The sequence below is a fragment of the Tupaia chinensis genome, unplaced genomic scaffold (assembly GCF_000334495.1).
Source record: "Tupaia chinensis unplaced genomic scaffold, TupChi_1.0 Scaffold143570_1, whole genome shotgun sequence".
In the NCBI taxonomy this organism is placed as follows: Eukaryota; Metazoa; Chordata; class Mammalia; order Scandentia; family Tupaiidae; genus Tupaia; species Tupaia belangeri.
In genome coordinates, this window is record NW_006203415.1 from 351,496 (window position 1) to 375,863 (window position 24,368).

Consider the following 24,368-nt stretch of genomic DNA (forward strand, 5'->3'; position numbering starts at 1 on the left):
CAGTGTAAAATGTCTTTCTTACTTGAGGAAACAGGGAAGAACATGAAAAGCTCCCAGCCTACTAAATATGTACAAGGAGTCTTCAAAAAATTGCATATTATGGGGAAAAAAAGGGGGATTTCAAAATTTTTTTGCATCAGAATGAACTCAGAATAAACTTTTTTCGTTTTCCCACAGACCTGTGGAAGTCCCTTGGCTATATGCCTAGCCTTCCCATTCAAATTAGGATACCCTAAAAACTTCGCAACAGTGGGTGTGTAGTTTAAGCTATTTGTTCAAGTTGAAAATATCAAATCTTCTTTGAAATATAAGACATTCCAATGTGTTCAGTGCAGTAGATTGAAGACTTACTGGGAACTTGGGTATCTGGTGCATATCGTCTTGTTTGCTAGAGGAGGAGGCTCTGAGCGCCTTCGCATATTTTAGAACATTCTTGGCACATTATTTGTGAACTGTTCATGTCCTCCCTACACAGAATTCTGAAAAAAGACTGATTCATTTTAATTTTTCTTCATCAGCATGCATACAAAAGTGTTTCATCAGTTAATGTTTATTTTGCTAACTTTGTGTAGAAATTGTGCTTGATGGGTGAAAAGGGAAGAAACATTTGTGTGTTTCTTGAGAATCAGTCATAAGCAGGAGTATAAAGACATCTAAAATTATTCCTAACACCCTGCTTGCATTCTTTTTTGTAGAATTTATTTTAAAAATGACAACTTTAAGTTGAATAATAGCCTATGGGAACACATGAAATGTGACAGTCTGCCGTTGCCAGGTCATGGATTCAGCTGTTAATAGGAATTTCTTGGCTTTCTGAAATTCATCAGTACCCCAGTCACTTAAAAAGCTGCCTTAGGGACCAGCAGTTGATGTAATGGCTAAGTCGCTGGACTCCCATGTAGTCCACCGCCGTTCGAGTACCGGACCTGGTGGCTTAAACTCACACCGGGCGCGTGTGTGTGCATGCCCAAGATCCTGAGAGGAAAATGGAGGAGAAGGGATTGCGGCATGGCCATCCCCCTGGGGGGTGATTTCTTGCTTTCTGTCTCTCTGTCTCTCTTTGTCTTTCTGGCGAGCACCCGTGGCCTATAGCAAAAACCTCTCCAAAAAAAAAAAAGAAAAGAAAAAGAAAAAGAAAAAAGGAAAAGAAAAGAAAGAAAGCAAAACTGCCTTAGTTTCTATTTACTGTTGAAAATACATTTATATTTTGAACTATTTTATTTATTCAGTAGCTATTTTTTATTTGAAACACTTCCAGGGAACATGTTTTCATCTTTTCAATAGTAAGAGAATATTTTCAACTAGTTTCAGAATGTTAGAAACTCTCAAGATCATTTTTTTCTCTAAGGAAAAATGTTTGCCTCAAAAGTTATTTGTATTACAGTTTGTTTATTTTTACAATGGAAGTTTTTATATCCCTATGTTTTTAATTTAGCTATATCCAACACAGCTATTCAAGGTATTTTCATGGTAGTTTCGGAGAACATTTGCGGATTTTTTGGGGGGTTGTATTTTATAACATTCTGAGTTTTATATTTGCAAAAGATCAGTGAGTATATTGATACACTCATGCTTATTTCATCCGCTTTTACGTATTTTTGTACTATTAAACTGCTATACCTAACGTGTGTGTGGAATGAGAGCAGGTTTAGAAGATAGCTAAAATTTAATGTTGATTAAAGGCTAAGCTTTATGTATGAGAGAGATTTGTTTAGGAAGCCAGAGTCTCTAGTATGACCTTTGAAAGTAGACTAAGGGGCGATACTAATATGGATTCACAAATAAAATTTATCAGCAAAAGATTTAACTTTTAACTGCTTCATAATAAATTTGGTATAGAATTGTTACTTCATTAAAGTTGAGAATAGCTAGAAATCACTTTATCAAGTTTAAAGTACAGTTTCTTGAATTATTTAATTAATTAACATTTAACATCCACTACTTGTGAGATACCTACTGAAGTTCTTATTCATAGACTTCTACAAGCTTTCATCTGGGGCCAGCAGGTGGCAAGGTGCTTAACTCCCAAGTGGTCGACCACAGTTCAAGTCCTGGATATGGCGATTTGAAAATCATGCTAGTCGCAATGTACATGCATGCCTAAAAACCCAAGAGGAGAGTGGAAGAGAAGGGATTGCTAAGTGGCCATCTACCCTGGGGATTGATTTCTCACTTTCTCTATGTCTCTCTGGGGAGTGCACATACTTTATGGCACACACCTTAACACACACACACACACACACACACACACACACAACTTTCATCTGATATCAGCACCACATTGTTCTTTAAAAATAGTAAAACAGGGACCAGCAGTTGGCGTAATGGCTGTGTCTCTGGACTCTCATGTAGTTGACTGTGGTGTGAGTCCGGGACCCAGTGGCTTAAACTCACACTGGGAGCATGTGTGTGTGCCCAAGATCCCGAGAGGAGAATGGAGAAGAAGAGATTGTGGCATGGCCACCTTGTGGGGGAGGGGGGTGGGCTGGGGGAGGGGGGCAGTGATTTCTCACTTCCTGTCTCTCTTGTCTTTCTGGCAAGCGCACGTGCCCTATAGCAAAAACCTCTCCAAAAAAAAAAGAAAAGTAAAAATAGTAAAACAGCATAATAGAAAATTCTGTTGTAGCCATCTGTTTACATATTGAAATTAAAACCAAGCAATGTCACTTTTAATACTTTTTTGGTGTAAGTACTGTTCTATTCCAAAGGTGATTATAAATAACTCTTTGAAGAAGAAAATTTTATTATCTTAAAAAGTTACATTCATCATTCTATTAGAGACTCATTCTAATCTCATTTTTACACCTAGTGTAAATATTACTTTTAGAGCAGCAGCTGCAACTTCTAAATAAACAATGACTCCTCCTGAATGGTCAGCAAAAAACAAAAACTTTATGATAAAGAGAAGGATGTAACTATTTCATTTTTGCACATAATATGTTAAGTTACTTAAGTGTCTACATCCAGTTGCTGATGAAACTTCTAGGGCAAATACTGTTACTTCCCAGATATAGAAATAAAAATAATTTAAAAATCTCTACTAAAGCATAAATTGTATTTTATTTCATTTTTTTTAACTCTATAAGGAAAAATAAATAAGACTTTGGACAAAGACCAAAATGCCAAATTTCATTAGAGTATAAAATTAAACTTCGTTGAAGATTGCTTTAGCACTTTCAAGAAGGAATGCCTTATAATCTATAATATTGTCGATAATCTGCATAATCTTTAGTGTATATGAAGTGTTTTTTAGAAATCATTTAGCTTCTCACAGATTTTTGAAGGAGTTTGTGATAGTTATAAACAAACAGTTAAATCTAATCACACTTTTTTTTAAGAGAGATTTTTGCTTTAGGGAGCATGTGCTCACTGGAGAGACAGAGAGACAGAAAGCGAGAAATCACCCCACAGGGGGATGGCCACCCTTCTCCTCCAGTCTCCCCTTGGGATGTTGGGCACACATGCACACACACCTGGCGTGAGTTTTAAGCTGCCAAGTCAGGTCTCGAACTGAGGTCTGCTATGTGGGAGTGCAGCAATGCAACCATTATGCCACCTGCTATTCCTGATCACACATTTTTATATTTTATATTTTACCTTTACTTTGAACAATTACTATTAACTGATATTCCTAAAAATTGGATGGGGCCAGCAGTTGGCATAGTGGTTATATCACTGGACTCCCACATGGATGACCACAGTTCAAGTCCCAGACTCAGTGGCTTAAAACTCATGCTGGGCACATGCGTGTGGGTGCTCAAGATCCCAGGAGGAGAACGTAGAAAAACAGATTGCAGCATAACCATCCCCTGGGGGGGGATGATTTCTTGCTTTCTGTCTCTCCAGTGAGTGCGTGCACCCTATAGCAAAAACTCAAAAATAAAAAAATTGCAAGTATTATAATATGTATATATTGAACTATTGCTAAATTATGGTTACTTGTGTTTGTTAAGATTGGAAAGTTCTTTGAACTTATGAATTACATAGCTAATCATTGATTAATGTGACCTATTTTGATTTCTTTTGGCTTCTGTAAGTAATACATTAAGAATTATGTTGCCTGTTTTATGTATATGAAGTTCATGGTATAAAATGTCTGATGTCATAAGTATTTTAAAACCTTCTCCAAATTCCTGATACTTTATGAGTTAGCAATGTAAGAACAACTTATCATTCTTCCAACTTTTTTTTAAAGGTGACGGATGCGGACACACTGTGCTGGGCCCTGAAAGCGGAACTCTTACATCCAAAAACTACCCACAGACGTACCCCAACAGCACTGTTTGTGAATGGGAGATTCGCGTCAAGATGGGAGAGAGAGTGCGCATCAGATTTGGTGACTTGGACATTGAAGATTCTGATTCTTGTCACTTTAATTACTTGAGAATTTTTAATGGAATTGGAGTCAGCAGAAATGAAATAGGTAGGACATTTTCTTGTAAAGCACAGGTAATGTAAATACATCATTACCCCAAGCTTTAAAGCTGAGGCAATTTTTGATACTTAATGTGAATAACTATGCCGCATAAGGCAACCTGTGGAAAATTATTGAAAAATGTGTGGAAATTGCCAATTTGAATCTTGTGAAAAGAAGGTTTTGGTTACTTTACTTTGTTTAGGTACTTTTCTAATACACCTATGTTGGTGCTTTGCCCAAGATGCCACTGTACAACTAGTACTAACCAGGAATAAGTAATTATTCCTTTTTGAAATGTTTTCTGTTGATAATTTTATTTGCAGTTGAAGAATACAAGTATAATTCTTGCTTACAAGCCATATAAGATGGTGATTAAGAGCAGATGTTTGGATCCAAATTTCTTGGGATTAAAGCCTACTCTTAGCATTAGCTTGCTGTGGGACCTTGTTCAGGTTATGACCTCTCAGTTGTAAAATAGGGAATAAACTAGTACTTAGGAAGTGCTTGGAACCATACCTGACGCATAATATATGCTTAGTCAATATTAGCTATGATTTTTGTTATTGATTAAGAGCAGAAGTTCTCAGTTACAGCTGCATATTAAAGTCACCTGAGCAGACTTTAAAACAATACCACATACCTGGTTCCCATTCTAGAACAATTGAGCAGTATTGATTGAGTGGGACCCAGACTTCTCTATTTTTTAAGCTTCCCAGGAAAATCAGTCAAGGTTTAGAACCTTTAAAACTTTTTTTTTTTTTAATTTACTTATTTCTTCCTTGAGCAAGTGAGAGATAATAGACGCAGATCTTGCAATAGGATTTTCACCCCATGATCCACCCTCAGCTTCAGTCAACCCTGGATCATGGGCAAGTGTGTACCTGGTGTATTCAGGGAAGTCTTCTGGACAGGAACCTGGAACCTTCTTTTTTGTATAAGCCTTCGAGAGCTTCACATTTTACCTCTGCCACTATCTGGTCCCTAAGATTTAGAACCTTTAGCTTAGAGATCAGTATCTTTCTTTTCAGCAAGAAAGGTAGAAAATTTTGTAAGGCGTTTTGATGAACTAACATTATAAAATGAACTCTTGAATTTTCTGTGAGTTTTTTTAGACCAGTATGCAAAATATCTTTCAGAACTATTGATATAATAGGAACCTAGTATCCTGTTTTTAAGTATCATAGTATTTTTATTCTCTGGCTTCCTCTCCATCTCCGATCAAATCATTGTTTCTTTTCTCTCATTGTTGGCTCTTCATCTACCAAAATGAAATTCCAGCCCTGTTGCTCTGCCTACTCATGGACTACCTCTGTTGTTCTTGGTCAAGACTTAATAGATTAACCTGGTAGTTTGATCACCACATGCGTAGTTCCATGTATATACAGTGTCAGATGAACTTTTAAGAACGCAAATCACCTGAGCAAATGGAAACACCATTACCGTAATACTAATAGTCGACAGTATCACCAGAGCACTCTTGAAACAACAAGGTGAACCACAATTTGGTCAAGACTTTGAGCACTCTACAGGAAGTAAAGGAGTTAGAAATACTTTATGCCAGCTGAAAATGATTAAATTAAGAGTATGAAAAATTCTACAGAATGAATGACCTAGTTTCTTCAACATATAAATAGAGTTTTAAAAAAAGAAAGAAGAGGAGGGGGAGGGAATCATTGTACTTCTGGAAGATATATATGTGGCCCTTATTTGAGTCTTGATTCAAGGTAATCAACTGAAAGACATTTTTAAGATTATCAGCAAAGTTTTCAGAGGAGTCAAGAATACAGTGACTGTAAAGAATGATTGTTTTCAATATGATGATGGTTATAATTATATTTTTAAGTTCTAATTTATTAGAAAATTACTGAAGTTAAAATGAAATATTTAGAGTTTATTTTTAAATATTTGTGGGGGGAAATGGAGCGATGGATAGGCGAAACAAGAATGGTACATTGGTGAAGCTGAGTAATGGGCACATGGAAATTGTTGTAGTCTTTACCCTTGGGTATTTTTTAAATTTTCTATAATTATTATTATTATATTTTAAATGAAGATACAATTTTAATTTTCGGACAGTAAATAGTGGCATGATTGCTAGAAAAGAAGAGTGAAATGAGAACAATTTTGAGCACAGATTTTATAGTGTTCACTAAGTTCTAGTCACAATTTCAGAGATTACTTGTTCAGAGTCCTTTCCGTATGTCATTGGACCTGCCCAGACTTTAAATTCATCTTCTGTACCTTTTGATGGTTACGTAAAATAGTACTGTGCAGCATTCAGCATATAATAGATATTTAATACATCTCAGCTGTCCCTTTTTCGACTGTTGTTATTTTTTCTTACTCTCTCTTCACATGGGTGACCAGAAAGCTGCAGAGTGGTCAAGGGAGCTGACTGATCATAGTTCCTGTTACACTTTAGTTTATCTTCTTCTGCCCTTAACCCCTATCATAGCCCACTTGCCCTTTATTTTTGGTAGTAGTCTATAGTTAGTGGTAGAAAATTAATTTTTCTGAAACATCATGGAGAAATGAAGATATTCATGAATAGTGAATAGTCATTTAACATTAAAGTAGATCCTCGGAGAATTATAGGATAGAAACAAATACATTGGGAGCACCAAGATTCCAGTGATAACAGTAATGAACTCTTTTTCCTTTATCATTTTCAAATGCATTTTCAGAAAAGAGGCAGGCCCAAATGAGCTACATTTCCTTGTAACAGTAGTTTCTGTTTTGGTACAGAGTTTTGGTTTTTGATGTATAGGTGTTCCTTGCCCTCCTCCCCAAGAGATGGTATTAGGGAACGATTAATAGGAAGAACTGAATGCGCGAATGGTTTCTCAAGGAATCATTTTTTAGCATCTTTAACTCATTAGAATGTGTTTTAGACTGATTAGGCCCTTTTGGCAGTTGGGCAGTCATTTCCTGTTAGCAAGGGATAATAATGTGTAATATTCTTTAATAACATAATTTATTATGATTTTATGTAACTGCTAAATTACTAGGTTTCTTACATGATGAACATAAGAGCCACAGAGTTCATGTGAAACAAAGTCACAGTCTGAAAACATGAAATCAGGAAGGCGGAGGGTGGTTCATTATTTGTTCATCAGTAAAATATTGATACATTGAGTACTGTGGATGTTTTTTGTGAGAATGCTTGGTGGAAACTTAGACTTCCGTTGGGTTTTGTCCTTAATGAAGAAGCCTTGTATGAGATTGTTCCATAACACAGTTCAGAGTCCATGCATAATTCTGAAGACCTGGGGAATCTTTGTGCCTTGTAATGGGCAAGCTGTTTTCTGGCCTAATTCAGAGAAGCAGTATTAAAGTTTTGTCTGTAAATGTTGTCATCATTTCAAAATGTTTTGATGCAGATCATTGAAAAATTGATAACTGTCCCATTTTTCATCATATGTAACTCAGTGAAATTTATTCCACTATGTGAAGTTGACCCCATCCAGGAATTCCTATTTGTGAGCCTTTTTAGGAAATAGTCAAAGTTGTTTTTTTTTTTTTTTTTTTTTTTTTTTTTTTTTAACAGTTCTCTGGGGGCAGTGAAATTTATTCCACTATGTGAAGTTGACCCCATCCAGGAATTCCTATTTGTGAGCCTTTTTAGGAAATAGTCAAAGTTTTTTTTTTTTTTTTTTTTTTAACAGTTCTGCAGTGGTGAAAAGTTTATTTTTCCAGAAAAGCTTTCAAAGAAATTTCTTGGTATGCTATGTATGTCTCACCTGTGATGCTTGGCAGCACATCTGGTTTTGCTGTTTTGCTGAAGTCTACACTTTATTATGACTCATTGCTTTTTATATTAGCATACTTGGCATGAAAAGCTGCCAGCTATCCTGAAAGAAGCTGTCAACTTAATAAGAGCCAGGACCTTGAATCACCACCTTTTTGAGAGGTTGTATTAAGAAATGGAAACAATATGAAGTTCTCTCTTTATCCACAAATTTGCTGGGTGTATGGAAGATAGCTCTTAAAGCCTTCCATTAAAGTAGAGGTTTTACAAGAGAGAAGGAAAGCCCATTCAGAAAAATGTAAAGGGAAGATTGGTGTTACTTCATGAATAGTTCAGTCCATCTAAGTGCTGTAAAATTTTTTGTCACAACCCTTTGATCACTGTCATAGATAGTAATAAAAACCTATGTGCCCTTTTATCTAAGCTACAGTTCCAAAAGAAGATATTGGAGGAGGCAACTATACTATAATTAATGATATGCTAAATTGAGAAACTTAAAACATTATCTCATTTGGATTAGTAGAATATATAAAAATTTCAATCACTTCTAAGGAAATAATGCAGAAGAACAGAAGTTGTGTTAACATTATTCACTATAGAGAAAAAGGAAAACAATGTGAATTTCGCACAGTAAGGAAATGGTTAAGTAAGTTAAAATATGTCCACAGTGTAGCCAGTTTGGGGATGCCATTGTCTGATATTAACATCGTATTGGTTTTGGTGAACCTAATTACTGTACATTTCCATGTCTGAAAGAAGATTTGCTAATTCATCAGGTTGCCTGTGTTCATTTTCAGTAGATATTGCAGTTGCTTTTGTGGTTATTACAAGCTCACACCCACCATCAGTGTATGACAGTTCAAGTTATTGTTGACTTTTATCCATTTTGACTGTTCTGGTTGTGTGTGTGTGTGTGTGTGTGTGTGTGTGTGTGTGTGTCTGTGTGTACTGACTACATTACAGATTGCATTTCCTTAGTAACTAATGGTATTTTCTTCTTTTTGTATGTATATTGGTCATTTAAATATATTTTATGAAGAATATGTTTAAATTTTCATGTATTTTTTGTATTGGGTGATCTTATTCATTGGTAGGAATTCTGTATGTATTCTGGTTGTGGGTTTTTTTCCAGATATATATTTAAAAACATCTCCTTTTCTATAGACTGCCATTTTACTCCCTTATTGATGTCTTTAGTAAGCAGACAATAATTAGATTTAATTAAAAATTTTATAAAAGACTTATTTATGTATTTATTTGTTGTGTTTTTTAAGTGACTAAATCCAAGACCAAACTGCAGTCGACTGTGAGGGCATCCAGCACCCAACCACCTTGCTACCTGCTGGCCTCCTTTCAAGTTATTTCTTCGACGAGAGAGGGACACACCCACAGATGGCATCCCCAACATGGTTCTGATGCCTATGGCTTCAGCCAGCCCTGGATTATGGGCCTGTGTGAGCCTGGCATACACAGGGATCTTCCGAATACAAAATCGGAGCTTTTCCACATGGATCAGTCTTGCAGAACATCACATTTTACTACTGTGCCTCTGTCCAGCCCTGAAATTTAATATAATTTTAACAAACATAATTTACTTTTACTAATTTTTCTGTAGTTAGCACTTTTTATATTTCATTTATGAAAACTTTGCCTTTTCCTAGGTCATAAAGATAATCTCAAGGATTTCTCCTTAACGTCTTATTGCATTGCCTTCACCTATTCTCAATTCTTCCATAATCGATTTTGGATTATGGTGTGTGATATAGGAGTCAAAGAATCAAGATACATTTTCCCAGGCAGGCCTTATTCATCATAAGAGTGCAAGACCAGATCTGTAACTAAAGAAAAAAATAGCACTGTGGTAGCCACCTTCTCTAAATTCAGAATGGAAAATGACTGTTCAAGTACTCACCACTCTTTTAGAAAGAGAAATGCATTCTTAGTAGTATTTCTAATTTGCCTTTGGACATAGTAATTCTCTGTTATCTCTCTTTAAAATATATGTTCAGTGGTCTAATTATTTAAAAAGAAATTAGATCTATACCTTCTTGTTTGGTCTGTTCTGTTGCTAGTAAGAGAAAATATCTGAAACTGGGTGATTTATAAAAACAGTGGTTTATACAACTCATGTTTGCAGGTCGGGGGCCACCTCTGGTGGGAGTCTTGCAGAGGCGCAGGCATCGCATCACAAAGGAAAGAGCAAAGCCCCTTGTTGGGGTCTCCTTCCCTCTCCCTCTCCTTATAAACTCAGCTGGAGCTAATCGTCCCCCTCCATGACCCAGTCTCTTTCCAGAGATCCCACCCTTCAACACCACAGTCTGATTACGCTTTTACCCTCTTAATTTCATCACAACCAATTTTAACATATGAAATTTTTGAAAAATACAAACCGTAGCATCTTCCTGTCATCCTCTGCAGGTGAATCTTTGTTAAAAACAGATGAAACTAAGGTAAAGTCCAGCCATAACCAGTTATTTTCGGTCACAGCATAAGTGAAATCTTACAGGAGGAGATTTTACTCTTTCACAAGAGATCATTTAAGTCAGTCTGTGTCAGGGGATCGATTCCTACCTCTCTCTGGCCCCCCAAGCACAAGGCAGTAATTCTTGAAGCCTGACTTTTCAGTGGAACTGTGCTGTGGACGTTATTTAATGGTAATATCTATAAACATTTTCTGGGCACCGTCATGGTGTCCGTGCTTTAGAGACTTCAACTGTGCATTTGTCTATCCCATGACACTAAGATTTCTGAGGACAGTACCTACCATGTCTGTCTCATTTCATCACCGAATCTACACCATTCAGTGAACGAATTCCCTTGAGAATTACACATTTTGTTTTGGGAACTGGAGAGGCTCCTGTACCAGGTCATAAAAACCAATAAACAAACTCACACAAAAACCTGTTTCGAAATCTGTCTGTAAAGAGTGATGCTTTTTAAGCAGGCTCCATCTCCTTCTATTGGAGGTGGACAGGGTTGCTTGCTTTTGCTCTTGCAAGTAACTGCTTACCCTCCACCTCATTTTTCTCAGTGACAGGTTCCAAAGAGGAATGTGGTTCCATGGCACAGCTCTCAATAGGTCGAATGAGTGTCTATTTGAGAACATAAATCAGGTTTTTTTTTTCCATTTTCTAAAAATATTAACTCTGCTTCTGATCTCTCTGAATCAGATGCATTTCTCCTCATTTCTGAATACAGCATATTCCATTTGATATTTTCCAGAGTTTGTTGCCTTTTTGTTTCTTTTTAAAAATTATTTTATTTAGCTTTATTTATTTATTTGACCAGTGAGGGACAGAGTGAGAGAACAAGAGAGAGGAAAGTGAGAAAGCAAGCCACCATTTCCAGGACTTGAACCGTGGTTGGCCATGTGGGAATCTAGCACTCCTAACCACCACTCCACCTAACAGCCCCATTGGTTTGTTTCTATAGGGCATGTGCGTTAGTCAGAGATGGGAGGGAGGAGTGAGAAATGACCCCCTCAGGGCAATGGCCCTGCGACAGTCACCTCTCCTCCATTCTCTTCTTGGGGTTTTGGACACACGTGCACACATGCCTGGAGTGTTTTTCGAGCCTGGAACTCGAACCAGTCAGCCATGTGGAATCCAGCTACATGAACTTCTTCGCCACCTGCTAGCCCTAATTTGTTGTTGTTTATCATCTCCCTGAAGTGTGGTTGATAGGGACATTGGGAAAGGAATGGTAACTTTACGGTCTGTCTATGCAAGTAGAAGCAAAATCACTTTTGTTACCAAAAGATTTTGTCATTCATTCTTTCAGGAGCTAGACAGATAAACTAAGTGAATGAAATGAATTAGGACTAAGCAGCAGGAAAACCACAGTCTTGCCGTGGTGACAAATGATATCTGAGCTTCAGGACTGGGTACTTGGTGGAATGTTGGGGCTATGGCGGACTGAACTGTGTCTGTAAAAGGGGACAGCCATTACTTAGGTACCACCTTTTGGAAAACTGGCCTAGGTTTTATTCTTTCCCTTCCTTGTTATTTATTTATTTTATTTTTTGGAGAGGTTTTTGCTATAGGGTGTGTGCACTTGCCAGAAAGACAGAGAGAGTCAGAGAGAGAGAGGGAGAAGTCACCCCCAGGGGGGGATGGCCACGCTGCAGTCCCTTCCCCTCCATTCTCCTCTCGGGGTCTTGGGCATGCACACACGCGCCCGGCGTGAGTTTAAGCCACTGGGTCCAAGACTCAAACCGCAGTCGACTACATGGGAGTCCAGCAACATAGCCATTACGGCAACTGCTGGTCCCTCTTCCTTGTTATTTTTCAAGAGAAGCCAGAAATTTTAAGTTTATGTGAAGTTTCTAGATTTTTAAAATTTAGGCAGTTAATTTAAACATTTTTGAAAGAGTATGTGACCTAAAACTCTGCAGGCCAAGAGGACAAGCAAAATACATCTATGAACTGGTTCAGGCCTTGAACTGTAGATTCCAATTTCTGCTCTATACCTTCGTCGAAATTGGTAATCAAAAAACCAGGTATTCTGTACACTAATTTCCTATCCTTGTGTGTGTGTACATGTATACATTTTCATTTATCTGATGGAGAGAGTGCAGGCACAGAAATCTGCCCTCCAAAGTATTATTCATGGTTAGCTCTGTCTAGCAGTATTATATAAGGCTGAGTAGTGGTTCCTTATATTCTAAATTTTTGTAAAGTTTTTAAATTTTAAAGCATTTATAATGGAAAAAAAAACAGCAGTAAGTCTGCATTGAAATAAAGACTTACCCTATATTGATGGTAGTATTTAAATTATTATAACTTCTTTTAATGTGACATTGGTGTGCTTGATTTTATTGAGGTAAACATGCAAACTATAAATACATACTTAAAACATAAATTTCACCATTAACTTTTTAAGTGTACAATTCAGTGGTATTACATAAATTAATACAACTCTTGGAAAGCAATATTCTTTGTTTCAGAGAATCTGACCTCGATAATTTTAAATATGGAAAAAGCAGTATGTAAGAATAAATGTGTTGTATCATTATCTAAAGTATCAGGAAATTGAAAACAAATTTTCATTATAAAGGAAATAGGTGCATAAACTGTGGTTTATGTATCTGGGTGGAATTATTTTAAAAACTTAGTGGATCTCAGTATCACCACATTTACCTAGGACTCTTCTTTGGCACTTCATGGAGTTCTCAACCTCTGTCTCCTCTGAGGCTTTGCTCATCCACCGCTGTTGGTTTCCTGTGCATCCACAGTCCCTTCTAGACCCAGGCCTCCACACGGAAGACCACTTACATCTTGCATCTTTTCCCATTGAGTGTTACAGTCTTTCTTTCCCCCTAAAGGGAGAGACATTTATTTTCTTTTTCAGTAGACTATGAATAGGTCATCTCAATGCTCATACCTCCTCCTGGTTCCAAAAGACCATGTCCTATTTTCTTTCTAGTTAGAGAGCACCTCCCCATTGGTGTCTTGGGGTGTTTATGCTACACTTCCTGTCATAAACATGGGTTCTTGCACTTTTTGGCAGTTACGAGTAATATTGCCATAAGCTTCGTGTACAGGTCTTTTTGTCATCACGTTTGTATTTCTCTTGGGTACATACCTGGGTGCTGAATTGCAGGTGTGTTCATACACTAGCTGTGTGTTCAACCTTTGACTGCCAGACTGTTTTCCAAAGTGGCTGTACCCTTTACAGTCTCAGCAGCAGTGTGTAAGGGCTCCAGTGTTTCCACATTCTCCTCATTGTTTGTTATTTGTCATTTTGATTCTGCCCATCCTGGTGGTTATGAAGTGGTATCTCATTGTAGGTTTGATTTGCGTTTCTCTCATTGCTAATGATTTTTAAAACATTTTATTTTTCTGGAGCATTGGTTCCTTTAGACTCTTAACTAGTAGTTGATGGTTTTTATGGTGATTGAGGTACTTGATAACTTTCTATTGGTAATTGCCTGTGTGGATTTGCAGACTGTTTTTTGAAAGCTCTCTTCTGGCCACCACCATGGCCTAGTAGGTAAAGGAACCAGATTCTGCAGAGTTGAGCATTTTGAAATCCTAGTCTGTTGGCTTGAAAAACACACCAGGCACATATACATGCATGCATGAAACCCCACCGGGTTGGAAGAATGGAGGAAAAGGGCTTTATGAGATGTTTTCTCTGTCTTTTCTCCTGCCTCTTTTTTTTAAGGGAGATCTTTGCTATAGGACTTGTGTACTTATGGGAGAGAGAGAGAGAGAGAGAGAGAGAAAGACAGAAAGTGAGAATTCATCCCCCAGTTGGATGGCCACACCACAATCCATTCTCCTTTCTGGATCTTGGGCATGCATGCACTTGTGCCTGGCATGAGTTTTAGGCTGCCAGATCCAGGACTTGAACCATAGTCAACTACATGAGAGTCCAGCATTATAACCATTACATGCCATTTGCTGGTCCCTTCTCTCTCTTTCTCTTTTCCTCTTCTCTTTCTCTTTCTCTCTCTTGTCTCTCTTGCGCACAGGTGCACACACACACCTTTTGGCAATTCAAAAAAAAAAAAAAAGTCCTCTCATTTTTCTTTTAGAAACTTCTAGGAATTTTAATGGCTTCTGAGAAATACTGAAGCCTATATAGTTGTTGGCAATTACATGCTTTATGTTGCTTTAGGAGTATATATTATTGTACGGTGGGTAAAACCTGTGATCAGAGGAGCCTAGTAAGGAAATGACAGCCTAGTAAGGAAACGACAGCCATTGTGTGGGTGAGAGGGGGAGGCCGATGTCTATGAGACCCAAGTAGAATTCATATAAGCACCTAAAAGATCAGTGATTGTACTTTTGTTTTCATTCCTTTTTTAAAAAAAATACACTTTAGCACTGTCTCCTGAGTTTCACAGAACAAGAGTGGCTTTTTTAAAAATGTATTGTTTTTACTACGGATTGAATTTATATTTCAGAGGACAAGATAATACAAAATGAATAAGATGAAATTACAATGCTAATAACAAATTTTTTGTGCTTTTTTTCCTCCTGTCGAAAGTGTTATAAAACAGCCCTCACCTTTGCAGATATTGCTTTAAGACTATATTTTAGTCAAATTATCCCTTCATTTTCTTTTAACACTTTTACTTTTAAGCTGCCAAATAATTTGGAGTACCCTAGTATCATTGCATATCATAAAATTTTTATAAAAATACATTTGTATGGTGTGATAGGCATTTTTTAAAGGTGGGCTTTTCATTTGTACCTAAAAAGTATCTAAAAATCCCATATTTGTAACAAGTACCTTATCTTGGTTTATAATAAAGTCATACATTGTATCACCCTAAATGGCAAAGAACAGCTAATGCTGATGAGCCTAGATGAAACTTGTGGACTTTCACAAGAGTTAATTGGTTTATGTAAATAGTTGATCTAATTTCTTTGGCCTTTACCTATTCCCAGCTCTTCTTTAAGATTTAATGGGATAAATACTGGCTCTATACACATTGGCTTTGCTACTACGAAGTGGTATAGCTTGTAGTATTTGCATTAGTTGACGTAATATTTGCAATAACAATATGTCTCACTTTGTTTTTAATATTAGATCATTATTTTTAAATATTAGGGTTCAAAACAATAATATTGTCTTATGTACCAAGTTATTTATAAGTTAGTATTAAAAATAAGTCTAAGTCCAGCCCATGGTGTGGTCAATAAGATGAATGGAACCCACATAGCTGACCATGTGATTTGAGTCCTGGACTCAGTGACTTGAGAAACACACTAAGCGCGCGTGTGTGTGTGTGTGTGTGTGTGTGTGTGTGTGTGTGTGAATACCCGAAATCCCTAGAGGCGGGAGAAATGGAGAAGAGATTGCAGCATGACCATTTCCCATGTTTGTTTGTTTGTTTGTTTCCACTTTCTCTTTCTCTTTCTTTCTGTCTCTGTCTCTCTTTGTCAAGCATACATGACCTCTGGCAAAGTTTTTAAAAATAACAGTAAAAATAAGTCTGAAGATTAGTCATCTCTTCTTGTATATTCAGATAATAACTGTCATAGGGTTGATAGTGTGTTCACTTTTGTGAACTTTGAAAATGTTTATAGTTATAGTTTATTTATTTTTTAAAGAATTACTTATTTCATTTTATTTATTATTATTATTATTTTTTAATTTGACCAGAGAAGGGCACAGAGAGAGAGAGGGAAAGTGAGAAGGCAGATCTCCAGATCCAGGACTTGAACCACAGTGGGCCATTTGAGAGTCCAGCACTTTAACCACCAAGCTGCCTGCTGGCTCCAATAGTTATATTTTAAACAGTATTCCATATTTAGAAATAGAACCTTGGGAACCAGCAGTTAGCGTAATGGCTATGTCACTGAACTCCCACATAGTCGACCGTGGTTCACATCACCGACCCGGTGGCTTAAAACTCACGCCGGATGCATGTGCATGAGTGCCCAAGATCCCGAGAGGAGAATGGAGGAGAAGGGACTGTGGCGTGACCATCCCCCCCTCGGGGGTGGTTTCTCGCTTTCTGTCTCTCTGTCTCTCTGTCTCTCTCTGTCTGGCGAGCACACGTGCCCTATAGTGAAAAAACCTCTCCAAAAAAAAAAAAAAAGAAATAGAACTAGAACCTTTTTTGGCACAGTAGGTGGTTTTAAAAAGAGAAAGAATGAACTAGGGTAGCTCATAGCCTAGGGATCAAGGGGCTCTCATCCCACATGGCCCCACAGTTTCCACTGAAAATAAAAGGGTACGCTGGGGGCATGTGCTGTCCTTCCCTGATTGAATGACCTTGGCGCCTTGTCTGAAACCAGCTGACCATCTATTTGGGTTTTTTTCTGGATTCTGTTCTGCTCTGTTCAGATATATATGTTTGTGTCTCCTTACAAAAATACCACTGTCTTGATTATTGTAGTTTTATGCTGAATTTAAAAATCAGGTAAACCCTCAACTATTTTGTTTTTCTTTTTTACTTAAATTGTTTTGGCTAGTCTACCAAATGACCTCAAAACATTTGTGGAAAAAGTCGAATTAAAGTATGAGTTTATGTTGAGACCAACCAGGTGGTGTGGTGGTTAAAGTGGCTGAATCCTTTGCAGCTTACTGCTCAGTTCAGTCCTGGACTGATGGCTCAAAAAACACGATAGGCTCATGTGTGCATGCCTGGAAAGGAGAGGGGAGAAGGGATTGTGGTGTGGCCATCCCCTTACGGGGTGATTTCTTACACTCTCTTTCTGTCTCTGTCTCTGTCAAATACACATGCCCTACAGCAAACTAAAATATTTTTTAGAAGTTTGAGTTTATGTCAATGCAAAAAGAAATTAAATCCATGCACAGGCTTTTCATAATATGCATTGTCCATGGTTTTGTTTTGTTTTGTTTTGTTTTTTGAGGATGCATCATGTAGCCTTTGCATTTCCATATAATTTAGGCTCATCTTAATTTCTTAAAAACAAAAAAATGCTCTAGGATTCTGATAGAGCATCCAATTTAGAGAACACTAAAGTTCAACAATATTGAGCTTTTCCAATTCCCAACTTGACATATTTATGATATATCTAGTGCTTTAATTTTTCTCAGCAGCATTTTTGTGTTTTTTCAGTGTACTGACTTTGAACTTCTGTTTATAATTTTATCCCTAAATATTTTAATCTTTTTTTGATGAAATCATGAAAGGTTTTAAAAATTTTATTTTCCAATTGTAGCTAACATGTGGAAATACAGGGGGTTTTTTTGTATCCTTATTCTGTGACTATGTTAAACATTTTTTAGTAGTTTGGTGAGTTTTGTTTTGATTTTGTTTGTTTTTTTGTTTTTGTTTTTTTTTTTTTTTGGTTTTGTCTTGTTTTGTTTTGTTGTATGCTAGAGGACTTGTACATACATGCATAAGGGGTAGGTTGGCCTGGTTACAACATAGTCCTTTTTTCTTCACTTCTCCATACCATCAGGATCCTGGGCATGCAACATGAAGTCAGTGGGACTGGGGCTTGAACTCCAGTTAGCCATATGGGGTCCGGCATCCTCTTCATAGCCCCAAACTGCTGTGCTATGGGGTTGGTTCTCTGGTGGTTTTGCTGTTTCTTAGGATTTTCTACTCATAAGATCAAATGTCAGGAAATGGTATCTCTGAAAGTCCATATTACCCTTAATCAAGTGATCTTGCCATAGCTTAAAACATTTTTTGGAAATCCTTTTTCAGAATGTGTTCATCAAATTACCCAGCACATAAGAAAATCCATTTTTATTATTTGTTAATAGATATCTTGCTTTACATCATTATGTGGCTTTTTATCTTAATATACTGAGATCCGTACTGACAAAACATTGTTTTTTTACATACTTTTTAGTCTTTAAGGGATAAAAGTTAGGCAGACTGTTAGATATGTGCATCTGAAGTTCAAAGAAAGGGTTCTGTATGGAAGTTTAAATTTGTGAGTTGTCGTATCTCACACTGGTAAAGCCAATCCATGAGACTGGAAATGATCAACTAAAGGGATTGACCAAAAGGAGGCATTTTAAGAGGATTACTGATGGACCACCACTTCATACACAAGACACTGACCTGCATAAAGTGCTTTTTTTTTTAATTCCTCATTATTATTTTAAAGAGTATACATACATGTCTTAGGAAATTGAATCATCATAAGGTCAGCGATGCCCTTGCTATTTTTGTTTTTGAATAATTTGAACAGTTATTACTTGGCTTTTTTTTTTCCTCCAGAGTAATATGATTGTTAAATACTCTAGTTATTATTTTATACTAATTTAATACTCAGTTTGGTATATTATTCTGATAACATTATCTGTATTGGAAATATTATTTGACTTCATGAGAATCACCTAAATATCTGCTTTTCTTTTGTTCCTAGGCAAATACTGTGGTCTGGGGTTACAAATGAACCATTCAATTGAATCAAAAAGCAATGAAATTACAGTGCTGTTCATGAGTGGAATCCATATTTCTGGAAGAGGATTTTTGGCCTCATATTCAGTTATAGATAAACAAGGTAATGTTTGCCTTTACAGGGGCTCCTATATTTTGTAATTTCTAACAACAAAAATGAAATATTTGTTCTAGTACTTACTATCTGAGATGGAATAAAGCAGAAAGACATATGTAAATCTGGCAAAAAAATTAAGTCTATTTCAGAATTTTAAAAATGAAAAGTACATTACCTTTTGGGACTCACAGGTGACATAGTGGTTAAGGCCTTGGATTCCTACATGGCCAACCACAGTTCGAATCCCAGACCCAGCAGCTAATCATGCTGGGCATGTGTGCATGTGTGCCCAAAATCCCAATAGAAGAGATTGTGGTGTACCCATTCCCCTTAGGGAATGACTTTTCACTTTCCCTCTAACTGTTTCTCTCTGGTGAGCACACATGCCCTATGGCAAAAACTTGTCCTGTCCATCAAGTATTTGTTTTATTGGAGCTAGTCAGTTAGCTAAACTATATTCAAGAGATTATTGACTGACTTTCTGACTAATTGTTCTGGGATGGTCTTTCAACTACAGTGTCTTATAGTGACTCATTTATTTTAAGGCTAGTTGGCTTTGGTTAAAATCCTCAGGCTGTTTCTATGCAGGAAATTTAGTTGCAACAATGAATTTTGTGAATATTTTCAAGGAACATCACTACATGTCCCCAGTTTAGCAATCCATGGGAGATTTAGAGTATTGAGGAATGAAAAGATTATGAAAAATCTTGTTTCAACAGTTACTTCATCCATTACATGCTCACCCAGACTCGTTAATATTATAGTATGTACTGATAGCCTTGATTTAGTGTGAGATAGACTTCTTTTCATTATTTTGTACAAGAGCGCATTCGAAGTTATGTTCTCTTTGATGTCTATTTCTTGCTCTATGCCTGGCACTGAGGAAACAGCAGTATAAGACAGAGACAATCATATCTCTATGAACCTTACTGTACAGGATTAAAAAAAGATATAAAACCAATTGTTCATTACTTAATTGCAGTTATAAGTACGATGAAGAAATTGTGCAACCGATAGGAGGCCAGAGGAGCACAAGGAGTGGAAGGCTGATAAAGAGCAGAGCTTTCTTGAAGGAAGTCACTTTATTTTCTTTAATTTTTAAGTAAAAATGTTAAGTTTTTTTGCCATAGGACACTTGTGTTTGCTGGAGAGGAGAGACAGAGAGGGAAAGTGAGAAATCACCCTCTGGGGGAATGGCCACACCACATTCCCTTCTCCTCTCAGGACTCTGGGCACACATACACAGGTGCTCAGCATGATTTTCAAGCTGCTGGGTTCAGGGCTTAAACCAAAGTCTGCCAATGGAAGTTCACTGCATCTGCCAGTGGAAGTCCACTGCCTTAACCACCATACCACCTGCTGTCCTGACTTTAAAACTGAGAACTGAAGGGTTAATCGAAGGTCTCAGACAGACAAGGAAAGGAAGGTCTTCTAGGGAAGAGAACAGCAGGTACGAAGATCTCTCTGTGAGGAAAAGCCAGGAGGGAAATGGAGAAAAAGCCAGTTACTGGCCTAAGTCGGAGGTAAGTAGGTCTCATTATTCTGAGCTTTCTAGAAAATGTAAGGGTTGGCGCTTTCTCCTAAGAATGCATGGAAGCTGTTAGAGCAGAGGTATTTTTTGTTTGGCTGATCTCCCTGATCTGTGAAGAGTGGGTCAAAGAGAAACAAGAATAATTATAAAGGGAAGCCAGTTAAGAGGCAGTTAGAAACCAGATCAGAGATGATTGAAATAGGTCTCCTTATGACTATAACTCTAAAATCATGGTAGGTTTTAAAGCCTTTAAAGCCACATGTTTTCTACAGAGAAACATTTCAGAGAAGGAGGATTCATCCTGCTGGGGTTTAAGTAGTAAGAGGCTCCGAACATACGGACGTCATCTCGGATGAAGCGCTGACTTGTAATGCTCATGTTGACTCTAAGGAACTGTCCTTGGTGTCCTTTTCCACTTTTGTTGCTAGTTTTTATAAGAGATTTTATAAAAGTGTGTTTTCCCCCTGTTGTTTTTAATGGTCTTTGTGCAGTAGATCCCAGCCATTTCCATTACCACTTATCTCTTACCATTTTCACCTGTAAACCTCCTATTTGGAAAGTAGTATCTACCAGTGAAAAGAAGAGTTCTTATTTCCCTATTGGGTAACAAGCAAAGTTTTATATATCTATAGCTACCGAGATGGATATATGTAATATGTTTATATCTATGAATCTTGTCTATGAATATATGTATATATATATATATGCACATCTAATAAGTATGAGGGAACTAATATTTCTACTCCAAGTTGGCATAATCTCATCAAATTCCAACTAGACTTTTTATTTTTGAAGACTTATTTAATTCCATTTGTTGTTGTTGTTATTATTATTATTATTTAATTTGACTGGAGAGAGGGAAAGGGAAAACGAAAAAGCAAACCACCAGGTCTGGGACTTGAACCTCAGTCAGCCGCGTGGGAATCCAGCACCTTCAACCACCATACCACCTGCTGATCCCTCAACTAGACTTTTAAAAATCGAAGATACATATCAACTTCTAAAATATCCTGGACACTCATCTTAGCAACCACTGCTTCTTAAAAGTTCTGTAAAGGAAGTCTTGTACAGCAACGTGCTTGGAGAGGAGGATGCCTGTCTCTGGCACACTTCACTGTATTTGGCTGCCTCTGCCAGGGCTGAATTCTTTACAGACATTGCCTTCGCTCCTATGGAAGCTGCTAAGGTTGGAATTCAAACACATCAAGGGATGCAGCTCCTAAAATGTTTAAGGAAGAAGGCTTAAATGCATTCTGCAAAGGGGTTGCTCCTCTTTGGATGGCATGAATTCCATACACCATGATGAAGTTTGCCTGCTTTAGACGTACTGTTCAAGCATTGTACAAGTTTGTGGTTCCAAGCCCAGAAGTGAAGGTACAAAGGCAGAACAGCAGTTAGCTGGGAGTCTTCTGTGCAATTGTTTCTCACCCTGCTGGTCCTGTGGTATCCATATCAAATAAAGAGAAAGGTAGCAGTGCTCCCCAGGTCCTCCAGAGACTTGGATTTAGAGGTGTATGGAAGGGACTCTGCCTGTTTCATCATGATTGGTACTCTGACTGCACACCAGTGGCGCATCTATGACTCCATGAAGGTCTGCTTCAGGCTCCCTTGTTCTCCTCCACCTGAGATGCCAGAGTCTCTGAAGAAGAAGCTTGGGTTAACTTGATTAAGTAGATATATCAAAGCAAATGTGGACTGAATCTGCTTGTTGATCAGTGATGAAAAGTGCAAAAGGAATTTCTATATATTTGACAACATAGGACATTGTCTATTCCTGATATAGTAACTGTAGTACTTTTGCTTTAGGCAAGAGTTTCAAATTTACTGTTAAAATAAACCTATCTGTTCATGGTGGGGGTGGGGAATTCTATAGAGGGATACTCCCTAATTTACTATGAAGGCAGAACCAACCACTCAGGGGACCAAACTAACTCAGATCTATTCATCTAATATAATAATAAATGCTACCTTATTTTCATTCTAAAAGATAAGTTTAAAAACAAAGCATTTACCATTGGGCTTGAAAGATGAGTTTTATAGATGCACAATTAGAACTCCTATTTTTGAATCTGTTCAACAGTGGCTAGTTTCTCAGAAGAGTCAGCATTCCTAGGATGGGCAATTATTTTGCAAAGTTACTTTAGTTATATAACGATGAACTCAGAAGACATACAAATTTGCATTCAAAGCTTCTAGGCCTTCAAGGCAGCATTTATTTGTGTGTGTCGTGATTGAGATGTGTATGTGTCTGTGTATCTATGTAGCACGCACGGTTGTAAAGTGGTAATCTTGGTATTCTTTTTGTAGAACGTGAAGTCATCACTGAAAAGACAGTTTTTTCTTTTTTTTTTTTTTTGAGAGAGATTTTCGCTATAGGGCGCGTGCGCTCGCCAGACAGACAGAGAGAGACATAGAGACAGAAAGCGAGAAATCACCCCTCAGGGGGGATGGTCACGCCGCAATCCCTTCTCCTCCATTCTCCTCTCGGGATCTTGGGCACGCACGCACACGCGCCCGGCGTGAGTTTTAAGCCACCGGGTCCGGGACGCGAACCGCGGTCGACTATGTGGGAGTCCAGCGACATAGCCATTACGCTAACTGCTGGTTCCCTGAAAAGACAGTTTTGAACCCTGCGACCTCAAATTTTACCAATCCAGAATTTTTTATTAATCTGTCTAAAGTTTGCTCTTTGGGGGGAGAGAAAATAGTAAATCATTTAAAATTTCATGTGAGATAAAATGATCCAAGGTAGATATTGACATACTTCCTATTTTGCACTCATAAATGCTTATTCATCCATCACCTGCCAGCCCTTTGAAACTGATGACAGTGTGCTTAAGACTTGTGAGCAGCTGAGCGTAGAAAATATTCCCATTCAATAGGATTATTGTTGCTATATGACAGTTAACACTAATAGAATAAAAATTTTCTGATTGCTTCATTCTTTAACCACATTTTTTGTAAATAGTTTCCATTTCTTCCATGTTACATCAGATTACATTAATTTATAAGTGAAATAGGGCAGAATAAAGAATTCCTTTATGAAAGTCCAAATTTCTTTAACTGGTATTTTCCCCCCTACATGGAATGTTTTTGGTTTTAAAAATAGGAGTACAGATTCCTTCGATTGCTGCCTTAACTCTACAGTAATTGTGTACAATCTGTTTTGTTTTGAGGACTATACTTACTTAGCTAGTTTTCTGCTTTTCGTTTTTATATTGTGTTCCAATTTTTGTTCTTGTCATACCTGACAAACATTCAAATACCCTTAAACAATTAAGTTCATCTTAATAAGGTCTTATTAATGAAGTTTTAGTTTATATTCCTATCTTCAGATACATTTATGTTAACACACAAATGAGTGTGTGTGCATGTGTGTGTGGTTTGTATGATATAATTAATATGCAGAAAAATATCTGTATTTTAGTGTCAATTTGTAGAATGAAGGTGCTGATGAACAAAGTGTTACCAGTTTTGCAGAGAAAGAGAAATTTAAAGTAGAATTAATATGTTAGTTAGATGTTAACCGAAAGAGGCAGTTCAACTTATTGGTTAGAGTTATGTCAAACTCTGAAATAAAAACAACCTGAAGAGCACTTTAATGATTTTAGTGTTTGCTTTTTGTTTGTTTCACTTTTTTCTTTGTATGTTGGAATGTGTGAAGGGACTCCGTATGTGTTTGTACTGCCTTGTGCTAAACAGTGGTTGTATCCTTCCCTGATAAATATGACT

The 24,368-nt window shown here is 37.3% G+C and overlaps 1 protein-coding gene and 1 pseudogene across 1 annotated transcript in view; both read left to right on the forward strand.

The window, feature by feature from the left end:
• Positions 1 to 24,368, forward strand: part of DCBLD2 (discoidin, CUB and LCCL domain containing 2) — an 82,975-nt gene that overhangs the window by 17,184 nt on the left and 41,423 nt on the right. Inside the window, exons 2-3 of the mRNA XM_006163914.2 lie at positions 4,196 to 4,423; positions 18,974 to 19,111. Of these exons, the coding sequence (XP_006163976.1) occupies positions 4,196 to 4,423; positions 18,974 to 19,111 (366 nt within the window). The remainder of the gene's footprint in view (positions 1 to 4,195; positions 4,424 to 18,973; positions 19,112 to 24,368) is intronic.
• On the forward strand, positions 20,407 to 23,023 carry LOC102484155 (phosphate carrier protein, mitochondrial pseudogene; annotated as a pseudogene).